The sequence below is a fragment of the Brassica napus genome, chromosome C5 (assembly GCF_020379485.1).
Source record: "Brassica napus cultivar Da-Ae chromosome C5, Da-Ae, whole genome shotgun sequence".
In the NCBI taxonomy this organism is placed as follows: domain Eukaryota; kingdom Viridiplantae; phylum Streptophyta; class Magnoliopsida; order Brassicales; family Brassicaceae; genus Brassica; species Brassica napus.
In genome coordinates, this window is record NC_063448.1 from 4039933 (window position 1) to 4062210 (window position 22278).

The 22278-nt window shown below is 37.2% G+C and overlaps 5 protein-coding genes and 1 long non-coding RNA gene across 8 annotated transcripts; 3 read left to right on the forward strand and 3 right to left on the reverse strand.

Annotated features, from left to right (window-relative positions):
• Positions 1–830: 830 nt before the first annotated feature.
• Positions 831–3556, forward strand: LOC106400902 (low-temperature-induced cysteine proteinase). Its single transcript, XM_048757940.1, has 5 exons — positions 831–1345; positions 1818–2053; positions 2140–2280; positions 2360–2791; positions 3287–3556. The coding sequence occupies exons 1-5, from the start codon at positions 913–915 to the stop codon at positions 3371–3373; spliced, it is 1329 nt and encodes a 442-aa protein (XP_048613897.1). The 5' UTR covers positions 831–912; the 3' UTR covers positions 3374–3556.
• On the reverse strand, positions 3441–4900 carry LOC106400905 (probable purine permease 16). The gene has a single exon (XM_013841309.3). The coding sequence runs from the start codon at positions 4727–4729 to the stop codon at positions 3590–3592; it is 1140 nt and encodes a 379-aa protein (XP_013696763.1). The 5' UTR covers positions 4730–4900; the 3' UTR covers positions 3441–3589.
• A 4416-nt stretch (positions 4901–9316) lies between these two features.
• Positions 9317–12350, forward strand: LOC106401658 (multiple inositol polyphosphate phosphatase 1). 2 transcript variants are annotated; one of them, XM_013842210.3, is made up of 12 exons: positions 9317–9556; positions 9752–9839; positions 9920–10213; positions 10306–10464; positions 10567–10707; positions 10827–10883; positions 10977–11115; positions 11245–11349; positions 11457–11647; positions 11756–11797; positions 11890–11977; positions 12141–12350. In XM_013842210.3, the coding sequence occupies exons 1-12, from the start codon at positions 9324–9326 to the stop codon at positions 12143–12145; spliced, it is 1542 nt and encodes a 513-aa protein (XP_013697664.2). In that variant the 5' UTR covers positions 9317–9323; the 3' UTR covers positions 12146–12350. The 2 variants fall into 2 exon arrangements, with proteins under 2 accessions (XP_013697664.2, XP_013697661.2); XM_013842207.3 differs by having other exon boundaries at positions 11890–12350.
• On the reverse strand, positions 12266–16096 carry LOC106401657 (probable rhamnogalacturonate lyase B). Its single transcript, XM_022703252.2, has 15 exons — positions 15767–16096; positions 15485–15630; positions 15202–15323; positions 15048–15113; positions 14851–14967; positions 14643–14762; positions 14418–14559; positions 14163–14333; positions 13925–14080; positions 13744–13850; positions 13490–13580; positions 13261–13402; positions 12904–13177; positions 12686–12818; positions 12266–12603 (listed from the first exon to the last, which is right to left on the reverse strand). The coding sequence occupies exons 1-15, from the start codon at positions 15810–15812 to the stop codon at positions 12352–12354; spliced, it is 2085 nt and encodes a 694-aa protein (XP_022558973.2). The 5' UTR covers positions 15813–16096; the 3' UTR covers positions 12266–12351.
• LOC125587448 lies at positions 13853–14382 on the forward strand. Its single transcript, XR_007323725.1, has 2 exons — positions 13853–14062; positions 14146–14382. It is a non-coding gene; the product is annotated as an uncharacterized LOC125587448 (long non-coding RNA).
• A 2289-nt stretch (positions 16097–18385) lies between the features above and the next one.
• Positions 18386–22154, reverse strand: LOC106397523 (probable rhamnogalacturonate lyase B). Of its 2 annotated transcripts, none has more exons than XM_013838117.3 (14): positions 21810–22154; positions 21559–21680; positions 21381–21431; positions 21173–21292; positions 20974–21093; positions 20749–20890; positions 20506–20679; positions 20263–20421; positions 20072–20178; positions 19824–19914; positions 19538–19679; positions 19274–19430; positions 19031–19147; positions 18386–18940 (listed from the first exon to the last, which is right to left on the reverse strand). In XM_013838117.3, exons 1-14 carry the CDS (start codon positions 21849–21851, stop codon positions 18583–18585), a joined length of 1902 nt encoding a protein of 633 aa, XP_013693571.1. In that variant the 5' UTR covers positions 21852–22154; the 3' UTR covers positions 18386–18582. The 2 variants fall into 2 exon arrangements, with proteins under 2 accessions (XP_013693571.1, XP_013693570.1); XM_013838116.3 differs by having other exon boundaries at positions 18386–18955; positions 21810–21932.
• Between the last annotated feature and the right edge of the window lie 124 nt (positions 22155–22278).

Genomic DNA, 22278 nt, shown 5'->3' on the forward strand with positions numbered 1-22278 from the left:
ATGCATTTACGTGGGAGATGTTCTAATGTATGCCTTGTGATATTTCTTAGATACGATGATAAAACAACAATAAATGTTCTTAGAATTGAAAAAATACTATTTTTTCAAAAGAGAAAAAAGGCACGTTCGTATTTGCTGATTATTATATAGTAAAAAGTAGCCTTTTGCTTGTCGACAGTTAGGCAAAGACTGAACGCCACGCCACACTATCTTCTTCTTTTCAACAGTGTGAAGATGTGTTTGTTTCTTTGTCACTCGTTCTATTCTATCATCATCATAATAAGTCACTAGCCACACTTATGTTTTTTTTTTTCTAAAGTATTCACTGGAAAGATTTGTAAATGTATTTGATAATAATGTATATATGTAATTAATGTAATATGAGTAATTCTGAAAACTAAAGCATATTTGCTTGGTTACTTACTAGTTACTACTACTCTTTGGTCTCCGCGTGATCTTATATCATACTAATTGAAATTAAAAAGTATAATACTAAAAAGGGCTAATGCCATAAAGTCGTAAGTAGGTCCAACAAGGAGTGGTCTTATAACCTAAAAAATGTTGAAAGTAGCTTTCTTTTTGCTTACAAAAGTATATGCTATGTTTACATTTAACAATGAATTTATTGTTGACCAAAAAAAAAAAAAAACAATGATTTCAGCTGATGCATTTGAATTTTGATTGTAATGGGCCCAGCCTGGCTGGCCCAATAATCCATAAACGGGTCTAATCATTGATAAAAAGCCCCTTCAGTTTTCAACGCTAAACGCTTATTACAAACGCCAGTCGCGCGTTCTGTAAACGTTGTTGCATACTGGCTAAAGTCTCCTTATTACTGGGACAAACCATCTGATCCACGACGACGACCAAACAAAAGCTCTTCTTGTTTCGGTTTCCCTGTAAGGAAAAGAAATGTCACCATCATCGTCTTCTTCCTTTGTCTCTATCACTTTCTTCTCCCTTCTTCTAGTTTCTTCTCTGAGCTTCCCATCATCATCTTCCGATGACATCTCCGAGCTGTTCGACGCTTGGTGCCAGAGACACGGCAAAACGTACGCTTCGGAAGAAGAGAGACAACACAGGATTGAAATCTTTAGAGACAATCACGACTTCGTCACACGACACAACGGCATCGCTAACTCTACTTACTCTCTCTCACTCAATGCCTTCGCGGATCTGACTCACCACGAGTTCAAGGCCTCTCGTCTTGGACTCTCTGCTTCTTCAGCTCCGTTGCTGGTGGCTAAGGGAGAAAGTGTTGAGAACGTTGGGGGCAAAGTTCCAGATTCTGTTGATTGGAGGAAGAAAGGAGCTGTTACTAATGTCAAAGATCAAGGAAGCTGCGGTATTTTGATTTTATCTATCTGCTCATCAGATTTGATTTGATAGGAGCTTTTGAGTTCAATGAGTTAGTGTGTGATTCAAAGATCAAGACTTTAGGATGGAACTTAGATCAGAGAAGTAACAAAAAAAATTGAAATCTAGGATCTTTGAGAATTGTGGACAAGGATGCTTGATTCATCTATGTTACATGAAGACCAATCATTATGACATAGTTTGGGACTGCAATGCATCTCTTTCACGCTTTTTAACTTTTAGGAGTATAATAAGTTTTTTTACTTTTCTTTTCATAATTATAAATAGATAGATTTATAAGTAGATGTCTTGTGGTATAACTGAAACCAATTAGGAAAGTCAAGAAGCAAATATCCTTGTTTCTTCTATTACATTCATTGCCTGGGAAAGCTGTTTATCTCAGGTAGAGTTTAGCAATTTATAGAACACTGTTACTGATTATTGTTTTGGTACATACATAGGAGCGTGTTGGTCTTTCTCGGCGACTGGAGCAATGGAAGGAATCAACCAGATTGTAACAGGAGATCTCATCAGCCTCTCTGAGCAGGAACTAATTGATTGTGACAAGTCCTACAACGATGGATGCAATGGTGGTCTCATGGACTACGCTTTTCAATTTGTCATTAAAAACCATGGAATCGACACAGAGAAAGATTATCCTTATCAAGAACGTGATGGCACCTGTAAAAAAGATAAGGTATCACTTTGGATTTTTCTTCCTCCCTGTTGGCTTCCTTGATATTTGACATCAAATAACTTACATATGTATCTTCTGTTCTGCAGTTGAAAAGAAAGGTTGTGACAATTGATAGCTATGCTGGCGTAAAATCAAACGACGAGAAAGCGTTACTGGAAGCTGTAGCGGCTCAGCCAGTTAGTGTTGGCATCTGTGGCAGCGAGAGAGCGTTTCAGCTATACTCTAAGGTACGTTTGGATGATATAAAGATACACCTACTCTTTTCTCTGGACGTTTAAAGTTTTAAAATCTTGCCATTTGATGCAGGGAATATTCTCTGGCCCATGTTCAACATCATTGGACCACGCAGTGCTCATCGTAGGATACGGTTCACAGAACGGTGTTGATTACTGGATCGTGAAGAACTCTTGGGGAAAGAGTTGGGGTATGGATGGGTTTATGCACATGCAGCGTAACACCGGCAACTCGGAAGGAGTATGTGGAATCAATATGCTCGCTTCGTATCCCATCAAGACACATCCAAACCCTCCTCCACCGTCCCCTTCCGGCCCCACGAAATGCAACCTTTTCACCTATTGTGCAGCTGATGAGACTTGTTGCTGTGCGAGAAACTTGTTTGGTTTGTGTTTCTCGTGGAAATGCTGCGAGCTAGAGTCTGCTGTGTGTTGTAAGGATGGTCGTCATTGTTGTCCTCGTGATTACCCCGTCTGTGATACAACCAGAAGTCTTTGCCTAAAGGTATTCTTCTAGCTGTGACCTAGGCCTGCGGGTTCAGTTTATTCAGGTAGTTTGGGTGGTTAGTTCGGAATTCGGTTAGTTGGCGTCGGTCAAAATCTCACCGAAAAAAGTTTGGTTCAGTTCGGTTTTCGGTTAGTTTGGTTTCAAAAAAAAAATACCGAAGTTTTCTGTTTTGTGGTTTGTTCGGTTAAATCATGGTTAATTTTGGTTAGTTCGGATTTTGGTTAGTGAGGTTCGGTTATTTCGATTCGGATTTTGGTTAGTTCGGTTCGGAAATTCGGTTAAGATCGGTACTGTTTGAATTTTTTTTTTTTGAGAAAATCAAACCGAACCAAAAACTGTTTTTAACTAACTGAACCGAACTAATCGAGAACCAAATTTTTCGGTTCGGTTCGGTTAAAAATGCCAGCCCTACTGTGACCCATGGATTGTATATACTGATCACAATGCTCTACCTCTACGCTTTTGTTGACTGATGAAGCTTATTCTTTACAGAAAACTGGCAATTTCACAGAGATCAAACCCTTCTGGAAGAAGAATGCGTCCAATAAACTTGGCAAGTTCGAGGAATGGGTTATGTAAGAGAAGTTTTTTAAACTCTTCCACACGGAAGCCTCTTTGGATTCGTTATGTATAAGCTGAGAGATGATTATTTTATAGCTGTTGTTGTGATATGTATTATTAGTATCTCATTTGGATGTATACAAACTTTTGAATCAATAAAGGGTATCTGCAGGACACATTAAATAAACAAGAGTTTCCTCATGTATACGTATAGTACACAAAAGAGCAGAGAGACTAAGCTTCTTCGCTGTTGTTGTCTCTTTTGTTCAGCTCTGCCATCTCCTTCTTCTTTGTTTTGTGCAGGTAATAGAAGTAACAAGCTAAAGCCAAGACTGATCCTAACAGAGCACCTCTTCTCTGCCAACCAAAGTCATCATCCTTGAAATCAAAAGCTAAAACAACAAGCAGAGCCACAACAGGTGAAGCGCACATGTGAACAACATCAGCGAATAAACCTGACACCGAGAGCACCAGACCTAACAGCCCCACCGCCCAAACCTGCCAAGAGAGAGCTAGCCCCACCAAACTCAGACTATAGTAAGTTCTCCCTTTCTTAAACCTCTCGCTCTCTCCCTTTAACTCCTTGAACTCACCGCTAACAAACAGCCCCACAAGGCAAATGAGCGTGGCAACGAAGGAAACAAAGATTTGCATCTCCAGCACCATCCGGAACACTTTCTTATTGCTACCACCATACCTCTTTGTCTTGGCCAGGACTCTCTCGAAGCCGAGCTGCGTTAGGGAAAGGGACAAGGAGAAGGCGAGAGTAGGGAATATGAGTATCAACCAAGCCTTGATGCCGTAAGTATAAGATTCATCTTCAGTAGGAGTCCCGGAAAACGCAGGTGCGCAGAAGAAGTCAGCTGCAAGAGTGAAGATGATTGATATGATGATCCATCTGTTGAACTTGAGACGGTTTATGAAAGCTGAGAAGAGGGAGGTTAGAATCAGCTGAGCAGGTACCAAGATACCCCAACCTACGTATAATCTGGCTAGTGCGTATAGCTTGCTGTAAACAGACACAAGAACACCGAGAGAAAGGTATAGCAAAAGAACACGAAGAAAGGGAGGATGGCGAGTGTTGGTTTGATCAGAGACTGTTTCCGGTTTTGGTAAGATGAAGAAGAGTGGAATCAGGATGGGGAAGGCGACGTTTTGAATGAGAGCTTGCGTCCATGTTCCTCTGTACTGTTGGTACTGGTCATTCTCTGAGCGATTGTTTTGGACGTAGTAGAAGTTCAAGAGAAGCATGACGAGAGAGTCTCCGGTTAAGACCAAGAAGCCGCAGAAGAAAACAGAGATCCACCATTTGCGTTGGGATCGAATCTCGCTCGTGTTGTGACGTCCTGGTTCTGGACCTTGAAACTCCTCCATGAGTCTTCTTCTTCTTGGATTTTGCAAATGCGCAGATATTAATGTTATAAACCGTGGCGTGGAGGTTGGACCTCATTCCTCATGAGTGGTTAAACGTGCAGACACACATTTCAATCAGTGGAAAGAGAAAGAAGAGAGAAGTATTGGTCACGAAATTGTCATATGCTTTTGACTCAAACTTGCTTTGAATAAGTATGATCCCATCAATTAGCTGTAAGATTGGTTTTTTTTTATTTATTTATTTATGTTATCAAAGGGGGCATATTGCCGGCAAAAGACAAGTCTAAAAGTCATCTTAACTCGTTCCCAGCTGTAATTAGCTCTCCCCTTCGAGAGGCGGTAATAGAATTAAGCTAGCTAATTTTTTTTGTGATTAGACGTGCATGTTTCTGAGGAATCTTTGTTTGATATTAGCATGGACATGAATGAGTAGCAGAAACAAATGAGTCTTGTTACGTATAACATTTTGTAAGCAAACTACGTGGTCTTGTAACCCTATATTACAATCAGTATGTTTCTTGTTGTTCAATCCATATTTCTTTTTTTTTTTTTGCTAAAAGTGTAAGTATAATTAACTTGAATGAAGGTCTGATCACAATACAAATTGAAATCTGATCTGTTCGAAAGCTAATTCAGATTCTATTGGCCGCAAAAATATAAAAAACCCATAGAACCTAGAGAGAACTAAGAGTGTTCAGAGGTGAACAACACGTAGAACTAAGATTATTGCAACAAACATTAGCTATTAAAACCTTACACAAGCATTTCTTGATACCTGAGGCTGAGCCTTAAGCATCGAAGAGTAGGCTAAAACGGTGTTGAAATGCCGACGACAAACCCGGAGATTCTCTCAAGCTGCGACGACGGAGGGCCGGCAACACCCAATCCGGTGCAAGCTGAGGTGGGCTTCGTTGAAGACAACACCAATAACCGCTCGGGAAGCTCACAACCTGACTATCAAAGCTGACCACACTTGTTTTGAAACTCAGGTATCATGGTCAAGCGCATGCGGTCTTAAGTCCGGCCACGTGACCCAGAGATTAAGTGCAGACAACAAATCAGTCAAGAGAAGCATCCCGGAGCATTGCGAAGGAGATGAAGATCTGGAGAAGTCAGTAGACACCTCAAAAACAGATGAATCCGAGTGTGAGCGAGGCTCTAGCATCATGACCTGGAGGGAACACGGCGGGACTGTCCTCGAAGAACCCTGAGTATTCAACCACCAAAGAACAATAGAAAGAGACACAAGCCACAACACAGAGACAAACCATGGAAGCTAACACTTGAAGCAAAGGAAAGAGGCCCTCAACGGAGAGCCACGGCTCCGCCGTACTCAGAGAAAACAAATTCTCGAGGAGAGGCTCTAAAGAACCTTGAAGCTACTAAACCCTTGAACCGTCGGGAGGCAAGGCAGCAATGAGAAGAGAGGTAGCTACGCTCTCGAAAAGTCACCACTCTTGAGATTAAGATCTGACCCATATCTTACGCCGACAGTCGGAGGAGGCAGAGAATCAAGGCCACCGAGAATCGCACCACCATCACACCCTCGTCTGTACTCCAGAGAAGAGAGGCACGCGCCTCTAGCTTCCGATTAGATCCACCGAAGAAGAAATCCAGAGTAGCTCGACAAAGAGGAGGTAACGGCGGTCGATGGGATCGATGAAAGTGGCTGAGACGAGCAAAATAGAGGCGGAGGAGGAGACCGGCGGCGACAAGTGCCTTCGATCCCCTCAAAAACAAGATCGATTTGGTGGGATTAGGGTTTGACGGCGTCTGGGTGGAGAGACACTCGAGAGAAAACCTTTCTCTCTCTCTTGTTTTTCTTTCTTTTCATATTTCTTTTTCAGGTTGTCATGGTTTCGACATGGAAGTTATGTAACTTATGTTTGCTTGATTTGATTTTCAGAGTAAGTTTTTTTTTTAGTTATCTGAATAACAATTTATTAATATTTTATATAAAGAAATAATAAAAAATAGAATTATTGTTTGTAAAATCGTTTTTGTAATATCCTTTATATAATAAATCACAAGTCACCTAACCAATCAAAATTTGACATATGAAAAATGCTTTAAAAATGAAAAAAAACAATTGATTTAAAAAATATTTCAATCCGTAATTTCTAGCAACTCAATCTTAAATTTTCTCTTGATACCACCACGTATAAAGCAATTTCCCACGTTTTTGACTGTTGTTTCTCATATTTATTTTAGATCTACTAAATTACTTGATGTTTTCTATCTTCTCCATTAGGCAAAACAACATATCATTTCTTATCTCCTATATTTTCAGTTCTGTTTTTAGTTCTTACTATTTTTCTACAAAATTATTCTCTTGGAAAATCCTATAACTACATTCACACACAGTGTTCTTCCTCTTGAGTAAAAGGAGGCTAAAGGGACAAGTATCAAGTTTTGTCTTTGACAAAAAGGTTTGCATGTTTTCTATTTTTACTACGTTTTCCTCCCAAATTTTGATTTGTTTGATTAATTTTTTCTTTGTTGAAACAATTATTTCTAAGTATTCACAATTGCAAACGAATTCGCCCATAATACTTTTACTGAACGTTTAAAGGAGTTTGCATATCTGAATCCAAAAGCAAATTTTACTTTATTCAAGCAAAGTTGACTATGCAATTTTAAATAAAGACATACTATTTCATTATAATGTAATAAAAAAGCAAACTAAAGTTGTAAATTTTAACCTTAGAAATTCAACAAACTATAAGTATTTTATTCAGCACAACAAACTATAAGTAACTGGGTTAATTTGTTTTGAATGTGTTCTTTTTCAGAAAAATATGTTATGTAAAATAACATAAAAATGTCAATGAATTTGTTAAAACTGTAAAAAATATTAAAACAATAAATTTATTTGATTCATCACATTCAAATTTTTTTTTTAAGATAAATAAAGTATTTGTTATATTGTACGAATCATTTAATCAAATGGATCAAATAAAGTATTTGAATGATAATTTTATATTTTGTATATATCTTTTTTTTATAAAAATACTACAAACATGTTTCACTTTTATAATAATACAAGATATTGTTTTATTTTATAAAACCGCTTTATTTGGACGCATGCATCTTTAATATTTTGTGCCACTGTTTATATAACATTTAAAATATATTTATTCACATTGAAAATTGTGAAACTGATCAAATCTATCTATATATAAAGTAGACATTTTCTCTTCTTCTTCTTCTGACAAGTGGCACATGCCTAAAGCCCCAAAAGCCCAGCCACCAGCTAAAAGGTAAGAAGCACCTCACAAACTAAAACAAGACGTCCATGTCAGCGAAGAACCACAAAACTCTAGATAAAAAGGACCAAATCTCCATGAGATTAACTCCGTACGCCTATACCAAGGGAAACATGGAAAGAAAAGAAACAACCTGAGGGATCGAGAATGGAAGCCAACCACTGAGAAACCAGAGCTCAAGCTTGATACCATAAACAACCTTCCTAGCCCACCGAACATACACGAAGGAAAACACTATCCAAACCTAGAGTGGCAAACATGGCTGAAATGAGAGCTGCTAGAGATGCGAGCAGCAATGAAAACTGCAACGAGATGAGAGAACAGCGAGAGAATGGAAAACAAAATGAAATTAGCAAACCGTAGAGCCGTACTCAAGCTATGAAAGAGATAAAAGAAGTTAGATCACGAAAAAAAACAAAATTTTAAAACCAAGATGAGCAGAGACCATCGACGTCAAGCCAACGACAAGGAAAAAATATCAACGACGCCTAATCTCTGACCCAACCCAAGAAGATGCAGTCTCCAACATCAGCCAAAATTTAAGGAAGAAGAGGAGCAATCAATATTGACCTAAACAACCTACAATGCAGTGAGAAACAACCGCACAACTTGGAACTCATAGACCCGACCTACAACAAATATGAGATAATCTCACAGGACAAGACGGACAATAAGAACTCTACTCCAAAACATAACAATCATTCCTGGGAAAAGCACCGGTGAGGTAAACAAAATACAAAGATGGTGATAGGTAAAGTCAAAATATAGAGATATGGCTAAAAACATCTCAAAAAAATAATGTTCAAAATTTTGAAAATACAATAAAATATAATTTTGACTCTGAAATCGTTAACCTTAGAATCAACAAATATATAAATACAAAGTTATTAAAATTAAATATGCTTTATATGAGAGGTTCACGTCACCACTAACAAATACTATTATATACACGACAACACGTTATTAAAAAAATAAACACAAAATATATTAACATATCATTTACTAATACATAAAACAGTAAAAATACAAATAATACTTTTAACAAATAAAGACGACTACGTAATTATATCATCCAGAAAACTCATACTTATTAACAATAAAACAATATTCCGCGCGGACACCCGCTAGAAATTTTTAAAACAGTAAATTGACCCGTGCGAGAGTGATACTGGTTTGTTTATAAATGGTAATACAAATGTTATTTTTTTCGGTACGAGAGTGACAAAAAAAAGATGTCGGTAAGAGAAAAATTGGTTTTCGCTATTAGAAGAGGCAAACCGGCGGACCAAACAAATTATAAAAAGCTTGGTTATCAAAAGACTTAAACCATGTCAGACGCTAAGAATGAACACGTGCCGTGCGTAGAAATAACACCGTGTGGTATTTCGTGTGAGCGTGTTATAAGGAAGACGGAAAGTTTCGAGACAAAGTGCAGAGGAAATAAGAAAGCGCTAGAGATGGCGATGAAGACGGTTTGGATCGTACTGCTGTGTTTGTTTGTTATTGCACAGGCAGATCAAGGTGGTTTCGATGTTCGCCATCACTTATCCACCGTCACCAGGTTCCTTCACTTCCGCTCTCATTATACACTCTCAGATTTTTTTCAATCGTTGCTCAGAAATTGAATCAGGAACAACACTTACTTCTCTAAGTCTGAAATTTGTTTAACCTAATTGGTCTGATCACTGTTCGCTTATCTACATTAGCCTCTGATTAGTAAGTTGTAAAATTATTTATTTTGGATTTGGAAATGCAGATACTCTGTTTCGAAAGATGTCACACAAAATTTGATGGAGGGGTCAAAAGTCCCTAGTGAGTGTACACCTATCCACCTCAACCTCGTGGTAAGCATTACCTTTATCTCGAGGGAAAATCTAAATGAGGATTGATAAATACTGAAATGGTTGTTTTTTTAACATGTTAGGCTAGGCATGGGACTCGTTCTCCTACTAAGAAAAGGTTGCGAGAACTGGAGAGTTTAGCTGGTAGGTTAAAGGAACTTGTAAGAGATGCAGAAGCTAGAAACTTGCCTTCGGACAAGATTCCTGGATGGTTAGGGAAGTGGGTTTCTCCTTGGCAAGGGAAAGTGAAAGGCGGGGAGCTGATAAGGCAAGGTGAGGATGAGTTGTACCAGCTTGGAGTCAGGGTTAGGGAACGGTTCCCCACTTTGTTCGAAGAGGATTATCACCCTGATGTTTATACCATTAGAGCCACGCAGGTTAGTTGGTGGTTGGTTTTGCTTTAGAGTTACAAAGCAAAGTTTTCTTTTTTTTTTTTTATTATGTGAAAAACGCTCATGAATTGGTTTAGATTCCTCGGGCGTCTGCGAGTGCTGTGGCATTTGGAATGGGGTTGTTCAGTGAGAAAGGAGACTTGGGACCAGGGCGTAATAGAGCGTTTGCTGTCACTAGTGAGAACCGTGCTAGTGATACCAAGCTGAGGTTTTTCGAATGTTGTCAAAACTACAAGGTTTAGTATTTGATTGACTCATCCTCAGTCTAGTAATTATTCAGGCTATTTGCTTCTGAGGTTTACCATTTTTTTTTTTTTTAACATGGTCTGTGAATGCAGAGTTATAGAAAAGCTAAAGAGCCTGCTGTGGATAAGCTCAAGGAACCTGTTCTGAACAAGATTACAGCTTCCGTTGTTAAGAGATATGGTTTGAGTTTCACGAAACAGGACGTTTCTTCTCTCTGGTTTCTGTGCAAGCAGGTGCTTCCTTCTTGCTTTTCGTCAAAATTTCATTACCTTCATTTCCTGCGGGCTATCACACTTACTTGTCTGTGATGAATAGATTGGAATGCTAAAAGTTTTTTTTTTCAAAATTTCAGGAAGCATCATTGCTTAATGTAACTAATCAAAGCTGTGAACTTTTCACTCCATCTGAGGTACAAGTTGAAAATTCTTTCTTTAACGTGTTTGAAGATTCTTTAGTTTATGGATTTAGTGCTAGTTATGTGTAACACACAGTCAACTTGTAGGTTGCTTTGCTCGAATGGGCAGATGACTTGGAAGTGTTTATTCTCAAAGGTTATGGAAATTCATTGAACTACAAAATGGGAGTTCCATTGCTCGAAGATGTTTTGCATTCCATGGAAGCAGCTATCAAGGCCCGAGAAGGTAATGCCAACTTGAAACCAGGAATAAAATTAACCATTTGCTTATCATCTTCATAACCTTTTTTTTTTTGATCAAATCATCTTCATAACCAGATTTAACTATTTTACCCCTTTTTTTTTTATCATGCAGAAAATCTCCCACCTGGAAGTTACGAAAAAGCAAGACTTAGGTTTGCACATGCAGAAACAATAGTTCCCTTCTCTTGCCTTCTTGGACTTTTCCTTGATGCATCTGGTTAGTCCAACAATTTTTCGCTTCTCAGATTCCTGCAATTGCATTTGTTATGAAATAGATAATTCTCCTTAAGGCTTGTTCTTATAAGGAGGTTTGAAATGTTTCAGAGTTTGAGAAAATACAGAAGGAGAAACCGTTGGAACTCCCTCCACAGCCTCCTAAAACCAGGGACTTTAAAGGCAGCACCATGGCTCCTTTTGGTGGGAACAACATGCTTGTCCTCTACAGCTGTCCTGCAGCTTCCTCCCCCAAGTACTTCGTCCAGGTTCTGCACAACGAGCATCCTATTGCAGTTCCTGTAAGTTTCCATCTGATTAATAAACGCAGACCCATCTTCAGCTCTATTATGACAAAACTTGTAAGCTTCCTAACATCTCCTTACAAGTTTATCCGTTTCTGCCAACAGGGTTGTGATGGAAAAGACTTCTGTCCTCTTGAAGATTTCAAGGTACTCTGCATCATTCCCTCTGAATTTTCCTACAAATATTTACATTTTTTTCCTTTAGACTACACATGCATGACTCTTTTTTGTTCTTGCAGGCCAAAGTGGTGACCCCTCACCTCAAGCATGCTTTTGACAACCTCTGCAATGCTAATCTAGATGACCCTAAACAGAACCATCCATCAGGTAAGTTATCTTTTTGGAGCTGGCTGCTTGGGTCGAGCCAAAAAACCGAGCTCTAATTACTTCATAACTTTTGTTCTTAAACTCTGGCTGTGTCCAGTTTCAAAACCTGAAATCAGATTGAGCATTATTGTCTGTTTTTTGTTTGTTTGTCCCCTTGCCACAGTTTAAGCTAAGTTCAATCCGCTAATCTGAAATGGTTCGCGAGGCATCTCACTCAAGCTTGATTTGATCTCTGTTTCTCTTTACATGCTTGGTAGAAACCAAAAGCTCTATATTACAGATCTTAAGGACGTGTAGTATGTGTGTTCATTTTGTATAACTGAGAAAAGAATATGTATATTAATCAACTTATAAGATAGAGACTGAAAACAAATCTAAGTGAGATGACTGATGGAATCAGGACACTCGAGACGAATATAGTCATACATGAGTCCTTGAAAAGGGCTTATGGCAAGCGGTTGGGTTAGATATATAGTGTTATTCCCATGGCGGAGAGAAGAAGCTGGAACATTCACACTGTATAGCCAATAGAGTCCATGTATACCATGTCTTGCAATCGTATTATCCTTTCCTATCTCCCCCGTTGTAAACAATGGTGGATCCACTGATAAATCATTCACCCGAACCTGCAAAAAACCGATAAACCAAAAAAATATCAAATGAATGTTTTCACTTCTGTAGTGTGAAAGAATAGTGTTCAAAACCCACCTGAAGTTCTGCTACATTTGATGTGGCTAGAGCGATCCTCAGTTTGAAATTTCCAGTAAAATTTTTCATTTTATCGTTGAGTTGAAACTTGATCTGCCATGTAGTACCATTGTATCCTCCATCTGCTTGCTTCCTGCACACACATTCTTTCACGTATTAACAAAGTTTTCATATTCGTATAGGGCAGCTTTTGAGTTTGAGTTTAGAAGGAGACTAACCTTGTAACTTGCATGTAGAACCAGTTTTTGGAGTAATCATCAACATCAACATTGTAAACCATATCTTCATGGGGGTACAGTTCGGCATACCGTTCCCATAATCCATATTGTCTGTATTTATCAGAACGGTTTAGGTATAGTTTGTTAGTAAACGTCGGGTTAGGGTCAGGAATGTAGAACTCTGCAGCGGTTCGGTCTGGTACACCGATCTCCCATAGAGTTACACCGTCTCTTGGAGGTTCATACACCAAGTCGCCTAGGCTAATATTCGTACCTGGTTCCAATATTTTACTCTTTGTTAGTAAAATATATATGGAACAGTCTCGTTGTTGTATTACAGTTTACTAGTGTTGGGACCTGGAGAGATGTCGAAAACCGTCTGGTTGTGGTAATCACCGATGAATCCAGGAACAAATGCATAGAGATTGTAACGACCAGTTCTCACATTGTTGATAGAAAAGTATCCCTTCTCGTCGGCCTTTGACCAGAACTGATAACCCTGTCAATGTAATGAAATATTTTATAATTACCGTTAAAACAAGAGGGAGAAGAAGGATTCATATATGAATAGGTTAAAACAATTTACTTTGTATTCTCTTTGCCATGAGCCAACATCTCCTGGTGCAGCCAAACCAACGTAGGACCCATTCGCAGGTATATCCTCACTCCTTATGTATCTGTTACATAACCAAACAACAGCTTAGGCATGCTTTATGTGACAATTACATAAAAAAAATTTCTTTTTTTGATGAACCGGAGATATCTGGCAGGCCGATGCCCAACCGACTAATCCCGGGACAATGACATAGTTTTAAAGGAAGAAAGAAGAAAATAGTGTACCGGTCTCGGACAAGTAATCGACCGGTAACAGATCCTCTTTGGTCAGATGAAGGGTAGTCACTTGACCCTGTGAAGTTATAAGGCCATTTCTCTTCTTCAATCTTTGTCTGAAACAAACAGCCCATTCAGCTCAGCTATTTTTATTCTTACATGTGATTATCTCTATGTATGTGTGACAGACCTGGTTCTTGGCCTGAGTCCATAGCAAGAGAGGATCAACTCCTTTAGGAAACGAGTTCATATAAATAAAGACAGGTCCAAACACTTTCTTCCATGCTTCACCTTCTTCAAAACTCATGATGAGTTCTGCTCCAACATAGTGAGTGCTGTGGAATACCTGTTTCCATTTCACACACACACATCAATTATCAACCATCTTTATATGCTAACTTCCTAATGTAGAAAAAACCTATGCTCACCGCGAGGTTGGTTGGACCGACATGGGAGCCTAGGAACTGCTTGAGAGGACCAGCAGATCGGAACTCGTTGCTCGGAGTGATTTGCCAGAAACCAACCGAGTCATTTGTGCTTATCCATCCATGAACTTTTATGTCTTTACTCTCCATTGAGTATTCATACTTGTCATCCACCTGTAAGGTCAGAATCAAGATTAATAATCCTCTGTTTCCTCTGATTTTACTGCTATGGTTTCTAGAAAGAAATGAATTTTAAACCTCTCCTTTAAACTCAGGCTCGATAGGGTCGAGAAGTTGAACGGCCTCGGGGTAAGCAAGAGGTTTACCTCGAGGAGGAATCCGATCTTCTGGTAGTGGCATGTACCTTTGCCTCTCATCTGAAATCGCCATGTAATGAAACCTACACAAAATAACAAGTGTAACATAGTTATAATCAATCACTATCATAATAACAAAGTACTTCTACTATAGGAGAATCATTACTTGTCCTGGTTTAGCTTAAATACTAATCGAATATTATCGAGTTCAACAGCAGGCCACCCTTTTAGCCTCTCGAAGATGGCGTAACTGTAGAACCCTGACGAGTTTCGCAGCATTACAAACCTGAAAATAAACTCAAAATTCCATGAATATTGATTACAAAACACTAAAGCTTTTTGTTTACTTAGATGTATATACTAATTTTAACTACCTCTTGTCTATATTCAGAGGAAGAGCCGTCGTTGAAGAAGCATTCCATGTCCTTGAAAACGATAGCTCTATCTTTTCATCGCTCTGCGTTATCACTTCCATCTTTGTTGCTTCAATCCTGTACATTAGTCCAAGTAAGTTTTATACTGGAGGATTATTGGTATACATATAGATAATTATAAACAGAGAGTTATCTACCGGTCTAATGTGCCTTTGGACTTCTTAACTTTTTTCCCTGGAAAGTTCCACACTAAGTCCCAGTAACTGCAGTAATCATATCAATTGAATTTCAGTATCATGGAGTTTAGACATTCAAATTAGGGCAGTGACCGAGTCACATACATAGACTTACCCTCTATCATGTTCATTGCCGGTGTAGGCAAGTACATTTTCGATACCATTGTACCGTATTCCGGTTACAAATCCCTCAGGATTTGACAAAGTTAATTGTAAAATGCCATTGTCCACCACCACCTGTAATCAATCACATATATTAGGGTTTTAAAACGCTCTACATGACTTGCATATCAAGAAAGCTAATGAAGAAGCTAGAAACAATTTTTTTTTCATTTCCAAAGGGTGTCTCTAATAGTCAAAAGCTAATGAAGTATATTGATTAGTGGAAAAGAACATACATGTCCATCTTGGTAATGTAACTGCAAGACTTGTGTTGATTCTGGATCAGAACTTTGGTTTTGGGAGATTGCAATTTCAAACAAAGACAAGAACATGATCAAAGAAATGATCCATCCTCCCTGTTTCAATAAGTGTCTCCGGTAACCTTTTTGTCACCAAACACGTACACACACATGTTAACGTTTCGTTAAGAGTTTAGTTCTTATATGTTAAAAAGGAAATGTTGATTATATAATTCCAAAAAGAATTGTAATGATGTTTCTTTTCTGATGCGCGCTTACCTATGGTCGCCACGAGCTGGTAAACATGTGAAGACAACTTAAACATGATAAAATCAGCGGATTTGTCTTGGAGCTTTCTCGAAATGCTGTCCACAAAAATAATCAGACATGTGAAGTTATTGAGACGAGGCAAGTAAGAATTAGAAGAAGCGTCGTTTTATATTTAGGACAAGTTGAAAACATTATATAGGTTCTCTTGTAACAAGAATCTATTACCCATACAAAACCTTTGAAGTAGGACAAAGACAAAAGACAAGAGGTAACACAAAGGTGCATGTGAACCAAGAGAAAATGAAAAACAGAAAAAGGGAGGAAAAAAAAAGGGAAGTTAAGTGGTTAAGGCAACAACAAAGACTTTTCTTCTGCTATAAACAAAGAATTTCTTTTATATATAATAGCAAGAATGCATTTTAAGACTTTATTGATAATTATACACATACATTAGTTATCGTATTATATTTATAAACAATGCTAAGATTCATAAAAGGTAACCACTCCCAATAACCCTTCTAATTTTTTCTTTTTCCCCAACAATACTTAACCTACTCGGTAGATTTCTAAGGAAACTACAAACCTAATCATAACATGACATCCAGTTCACTTGAAAGTGGTTCGGCTTCTTGACGGTGACACCACTTTTTAATTATTCATTATATTCTCTAAAGTTTACTGTTGTAGAGAAAGATGTATACGATTATTCATTTCAGAGAAACATATCTACAAGAACTCTAAAGTTTAAAACATGCGGTTAAAGACATAAATATATACAACTAACTACCTTTGGATTTACAAAAATCTATCTCATGCTTATTACCTTGAATACGTACCGTATGCGACGTGACGCCCATATAAAAGCCAATATATTTTAAAGATGTATAATATGCACACGAACAAGAGAAGAAATATAAAGAATGCTGATGCTTGACGCAAAAATGTTGTTATGCGGCTTGGGTGGTTGATTTGGAGTTAGGGAAAGCACATGCATATGCAATCGATATATCATATGCAAACACATACAATATAGATTATATACGCAAAGACTTTTAACAGGTTGTTGGGCAAATGCTTCACCAAAACTTTTCACGGGTTTGTTTTTTTATATATTATCATGTTTAACAGAAATGTCTTTTTCAATGAGAAAATAAATCAAATTGATGAATAATACCAACAAATCTTTCCTCAACTACATCCCTCTATCATATCTATACCAAAAATGAACCATAACGTCACTAACCAGACAATAGTTGATCTGTGAGTCTGGATCATTGACAATACAACAAGGAAACAAGATTCTATTTAATCACAACATTGAGATGTGGTTAACAGAGAAAAATTCCAAATTTATAAAAAGGGAGTAAGATAACTTTGTTAGTACTAAATCAATGATATCTACCCATTAAATAGTCTTCCTTTTCAAGATAAATTTATAGACACATTGCCTAAAAATAATCAAAAGAAATGAATGACAAAATATAATTGTTCAAAAACATTAATATTGTTACAATCCTAATAAAAAATTACTGGAAAATCAAATTTTAGTCTTCTGATTTAAATATGATCATCATACTTTTTACATATTTGAGATTCCTCCTTGTTTTGTTCTCAATTAATTAGATTCACAAGATTGAATTGAAAAATAGTCAAATACATTTACTAATCAATGAAAATGAAGATATTGTACAACTTGTGTCACTATTGTTAGTATCTTAAAATGGATTCAAAAGAAATAAAATTTCACCAAAAAAGGTTACAAAATCGTGATAATTATGTTATTTTGATCAAGTTTTATGGCTAAACTATTTCTATTTTCCATTTACGATACCACACAACCAATAACGTATTCGATAAATACCAAAATGGATGTAAGAGTTTGTTTTAAAAATGGCTTAAATGTTGGTAAATCCCACTATAATTAAAGAACAAATGTGTAAAACTTAAAGTGGATCGTATTCGTATCTTCATACGCTGATATATATTGCCCAGACTTGTTACCATCTTTCTTTTTTTACCAGTTCTATCGAGACAACCACTTCAGAAAAGTGAATACAACCATCTGATTCGCAAATGATCACGACTGTAAAAATAACGCTACATGGTATTTTTTTTTCTCATGCAAGAACACATCTAAATTCGATGTGAGTCAGTGAGAGGAAACACTTAAAATAGCCACACAAATTTAACATAGCTTTGTCATAAAAAGACTAACCAAAAAATGTTTTGCAAACTTTAGATATACTCTTTCTCATCATGAAAATGAAAACGTTCTTAAAAAAATCTTGAAAATGAAAAAAGGATAATAATATAAAATAATTGTACGTACCTAGCGTAACGATTTAGTTTCTCAGGACTACTTGGATTGTTTGCAGTAGTTTTTTTTCTCGTCTCTTGTGTGAACAACCATCTTCACTGTTGCACATTATATGTGAGAATGTCATAAACTGAAAGATATATTTCCAGATGGGTTGATTTGGTCTACGAACTTTTTATAGAAGAAAATAAAATTTTAAGATTACTTTCTTCCTTCTCTCTTTAACAAAAAAAAAGATTACTTTCTTCTCGTCAAACTAAACTTGTATATGAGCCTAATCAATGTTATGTGAATTAGCGAGTTTCTTAAAATAATCTCAAAAACACTCTAAGCAAAACCAATATTGTTGTTACACACACTCTGTTTATCATCATAGAGAACAACAATTATCGAAATTAGAAAATTTGAAATTCAAACGCATATTAAAAAAAAAAGAATCAAATCAATCAACAAAGATTTTTGAATCAAATTGCTTAAATTTTCTGAAGAATCTTGCATGAAAATCTGATTAGCTGGGAGCTTCGAATCGGATGTAGTCATACATAATCCCTTGGAAAGGACTTACGGACCTTGGCTGCGTGAGAAACAATGTATTCTCGCCTTCTACAAGCTTAGAGCCAGCCACGTCAACATTGAACAACCAGTACAATCCATGTATTCCATGTCTTGCTATCGAGTTGTCTCTCCCGATCAATCCGCTCGTGAACAACGGGCTTGCAGTCGCATCATTTACACGTACTTGGAGTTCGGCAAAAGTAGCCGATGCGATGGCTGCTCGTAAAGTATATGTGTGATCCTTATCAATGTCTTTGAGTTCGAATTTGATTTGCCACGTTGTTCCTTGATATGTTTTGCTATCCTTTTTTCTACAAAAATAAAACCTAACAATATAATGTGCTTAGAATAGAGCGTAATAAATTGAAGAAATAAAAAATGACTGAGATGCTGAGGAAAACCTAGTGACTTGAGCATAAAACCAGTCTTTACTATAGTCGCTAGAGCCAACAACATATACCAAGTCTTTATCGGGGTATAGTTCGGCGTATCTTTCCCATAATCCATATTGTCTGAACCTGCAAGATATTAATTAAAATCAGTAATTAAAAAGAGATTATTTGTAGAAACTCTAGCTAGAAACTTTATTGGTAGATTTAAATAGTCTACAAAATGTAATAATATTTGTATGTATGTAAAAAAACCTGTCAGGGTGATTTTGATAAAGTTTGTTGATATATTTTGGATTCGGATCAGGAGCATAAAACTCCGCGGCTGATCGATCTGGAAAGCCAATCTCCCACAAGGTTGCACCATTTCTTGGAGGCTGATATACAAGATCTTCCATATACATGTAACAACCTGCACATAGTGAATTATACTAATTACAGTAATATATTTGGTTTAATTATTAATAAAAAAAAACAAATGTTTTGGGGAGTTTATAGAAAGCAAGAAGGAGAGAGGACCTGGAGTGATGGTGATGATGTCATCGTATTTATAGTCGCCAATAAAACCAGGAATCCATGCATAGAGATTGTATTGGCCTGGTCGTACTCCATTTATGTAAAAGAACCCTTCTTCATCTGTTCTTGTCCAAAATTGATAATCCTGCAAGAATTAAATTACACGTACATAGAATTATATATTATTTTAATTATAATTATTTTCCATTAAGTTCTTTTTTTACTTATAAGGATGGGGACATGTGGCTAATTTACGTCAAATGCTGAACCTTAAAACTTAAAATCTCACTTTGCATTCTCTTTGCCATGAACCAGCAGCTCCAGGCAGAGCCAAACCAACATAACCTCTATTTGCTGCAATGAAATCTCTATCTACATACCTTCAAAACATAAAATATATATCTTTTAGATGATTGGATACATGTACTTTTGTCATGTAAAGTTACTTGTCTTGAGCAAGAATTTAATATTTAAAGGTAAAAGCAAACGCAAATGCAAGAAACACAACAATGATGCTCTCTGTTGTAGTTTGTTTACCTGTCTTGAACGAGAAGTCTGCCAACAACGTTACCACGTTGCTCTGCTTTCACATAATCATCCGAAGCTGGAAAACTGTAAGGCCAGCTTTCTACTTCCACATTCATCTAAAAAAATTCAAATTTATCAATAATTTGAAATGAAGATATAATATTAGATTTGCTCTTCTAGCTATGTATATAAAGAAGAACCTGAGATTTAGCATCTTGCCAGAGCCAAAGAGGGTCATTATCATCATCAGTAGAGGAGTTTAAATAGACAAAGACCGGTCCAAACACCTTCTTCCATGCCTCTCCTTCACTGAACTTTGGCACTAAATCTTCCCCTGTGTAGTGTGCACTCATAAACACCTGAAGGATCCCACTCTAGGTTACACGACATTCATAAAAAAATTTAGAGAAAAACGTTGGAGCAGAAGAGATGTGTATTCTTACAGCAAGAGCAGTGGGTCCAACGTGAGATGTCAAGTTCTGTTTTTGGGGTCCACCGGTTCGGTACTCATGGCTAGGAGTTATGAGCCAGAAACCAACTGATGGTTGCTCCGTGCATATCCATCCATGGACAGTAATGTCTTTGTTTTCACATGAATATTGGTACTTATCATCAACCTAAAACCCCAAAGAAGTACCAATAATTAGTACAAGAAAGAAGTTAACCTCTCTTAGTTAGTACTTTACCTCTCCTTTAAATTGAGGCTCAACAGGATTAACAAGTAGAACAGCTTCAGGGTAAGCCAGAGCTTGGCCTCTATCCGGTAACCGGTCATCAGGCAATGGCATGAACCTCTGCCTATCATCAGTTATTGCCATGTAATGAAACCTACATTTTCCGCTAATATTAATGAAAAACTTAAGTGGTAAAAGATGTGTTAGGAAGTGAAGGAGTGATTTTTTTGTAGTTACTTCTCCTTTCTGAGCTTGAAGGCAATTCTAGTTTCAGCTATTGAGAAAGCAGGCCATTCTTTCAAGTGCTCGTAGATGGCGTAAGTGTAGAATCCTGACGACCCACGAAGCATAACAAATCTGTTTCCACAGTGTTTTCATGTCATAATCTGAAAAAAGTGTAATATGAAAGTTCATGCATGTCAAAGATAGTAAGGACCTTTTGTCAATGTTTAAAGGGACAGCTTTGCCTTCTTGCGATGGATCCCATTTTCTTGTGAAAGAAATCTCAATCTGTTCTTCGTTTTCTATTATTACCTCAAACTTTGTTCCTTTTATTCTGTTACAAAAAGAAAATAGTCATTAAGTAACGGTTGCTTTGAACTTCTTTGAACTTCAATTTTGTAAGCTTATGAAGAAGACTTAACACATCAAATGTACCAGCGGTTCCTGGTCCACTCCAAACGAGGTCCCAATACCTGAAGAAATGTATAGTCTTTATATCCATAGGAGAAAACAGAGAGAAGCATGCAAAAAACTATTATTACAAACATAAAGGATCATATATGTTTAAACAAAAAAAGAGGATCATATATATCACATTACCCTCTGTTGGATTCTTCATTAAGAACCTCGAGCAAGTTATCAATGCCATTATACTCGATACCTGTAACAATTCCATCAGGCTTTGATAATGTAACACGAGCAATGCCATTATCCATCACCACCTGATCAGAGCCATTAATACACCATCAATATAGAAATATTTCATCAAAAACGTTACACTCTTGTTTAGTATCTGCAGGTAAATGAACGCATAGATAAGAACATGAGAAGAAGAGTTCAAGTAAACCAACATGATTGCCCTTATCTTGCAACTGGAGTTTAACAGAAGACATTGTCAAAATGTCTTTCTCCGCTTTGGTCTGAACCTAAAAGTACATGTACACCCTTTCCTATACGTATATGTGCATATATATGGATCAAAATTAAAGAACTTATGTTGCCTTAAACGTGAGATAAAGCAAGTTGGGTATAGTGGAGATAATCTCTTGACTTCGTCGTCAAAACAGTTTGGTTAGTTTACAACAAAATGCTTAAAATAGCCGCAATGATCATCACAGTGACATTCGTGTCGTGTGTGTCTCAAGGCTATCTATCACTTACGTCTCTTCTAAAAACAATACCATTTTTGTGTGCTTCATTTAGGTTAGGTAAACTTTTCCCTCTCCCCCTTAAAAAGTCAACCTTCACTAACAAGACACAAAAGTCCAGGCCCAAGCCCAACTCTACGAGGCCCAAATTCACAAAAGTCAGAGCATCGCC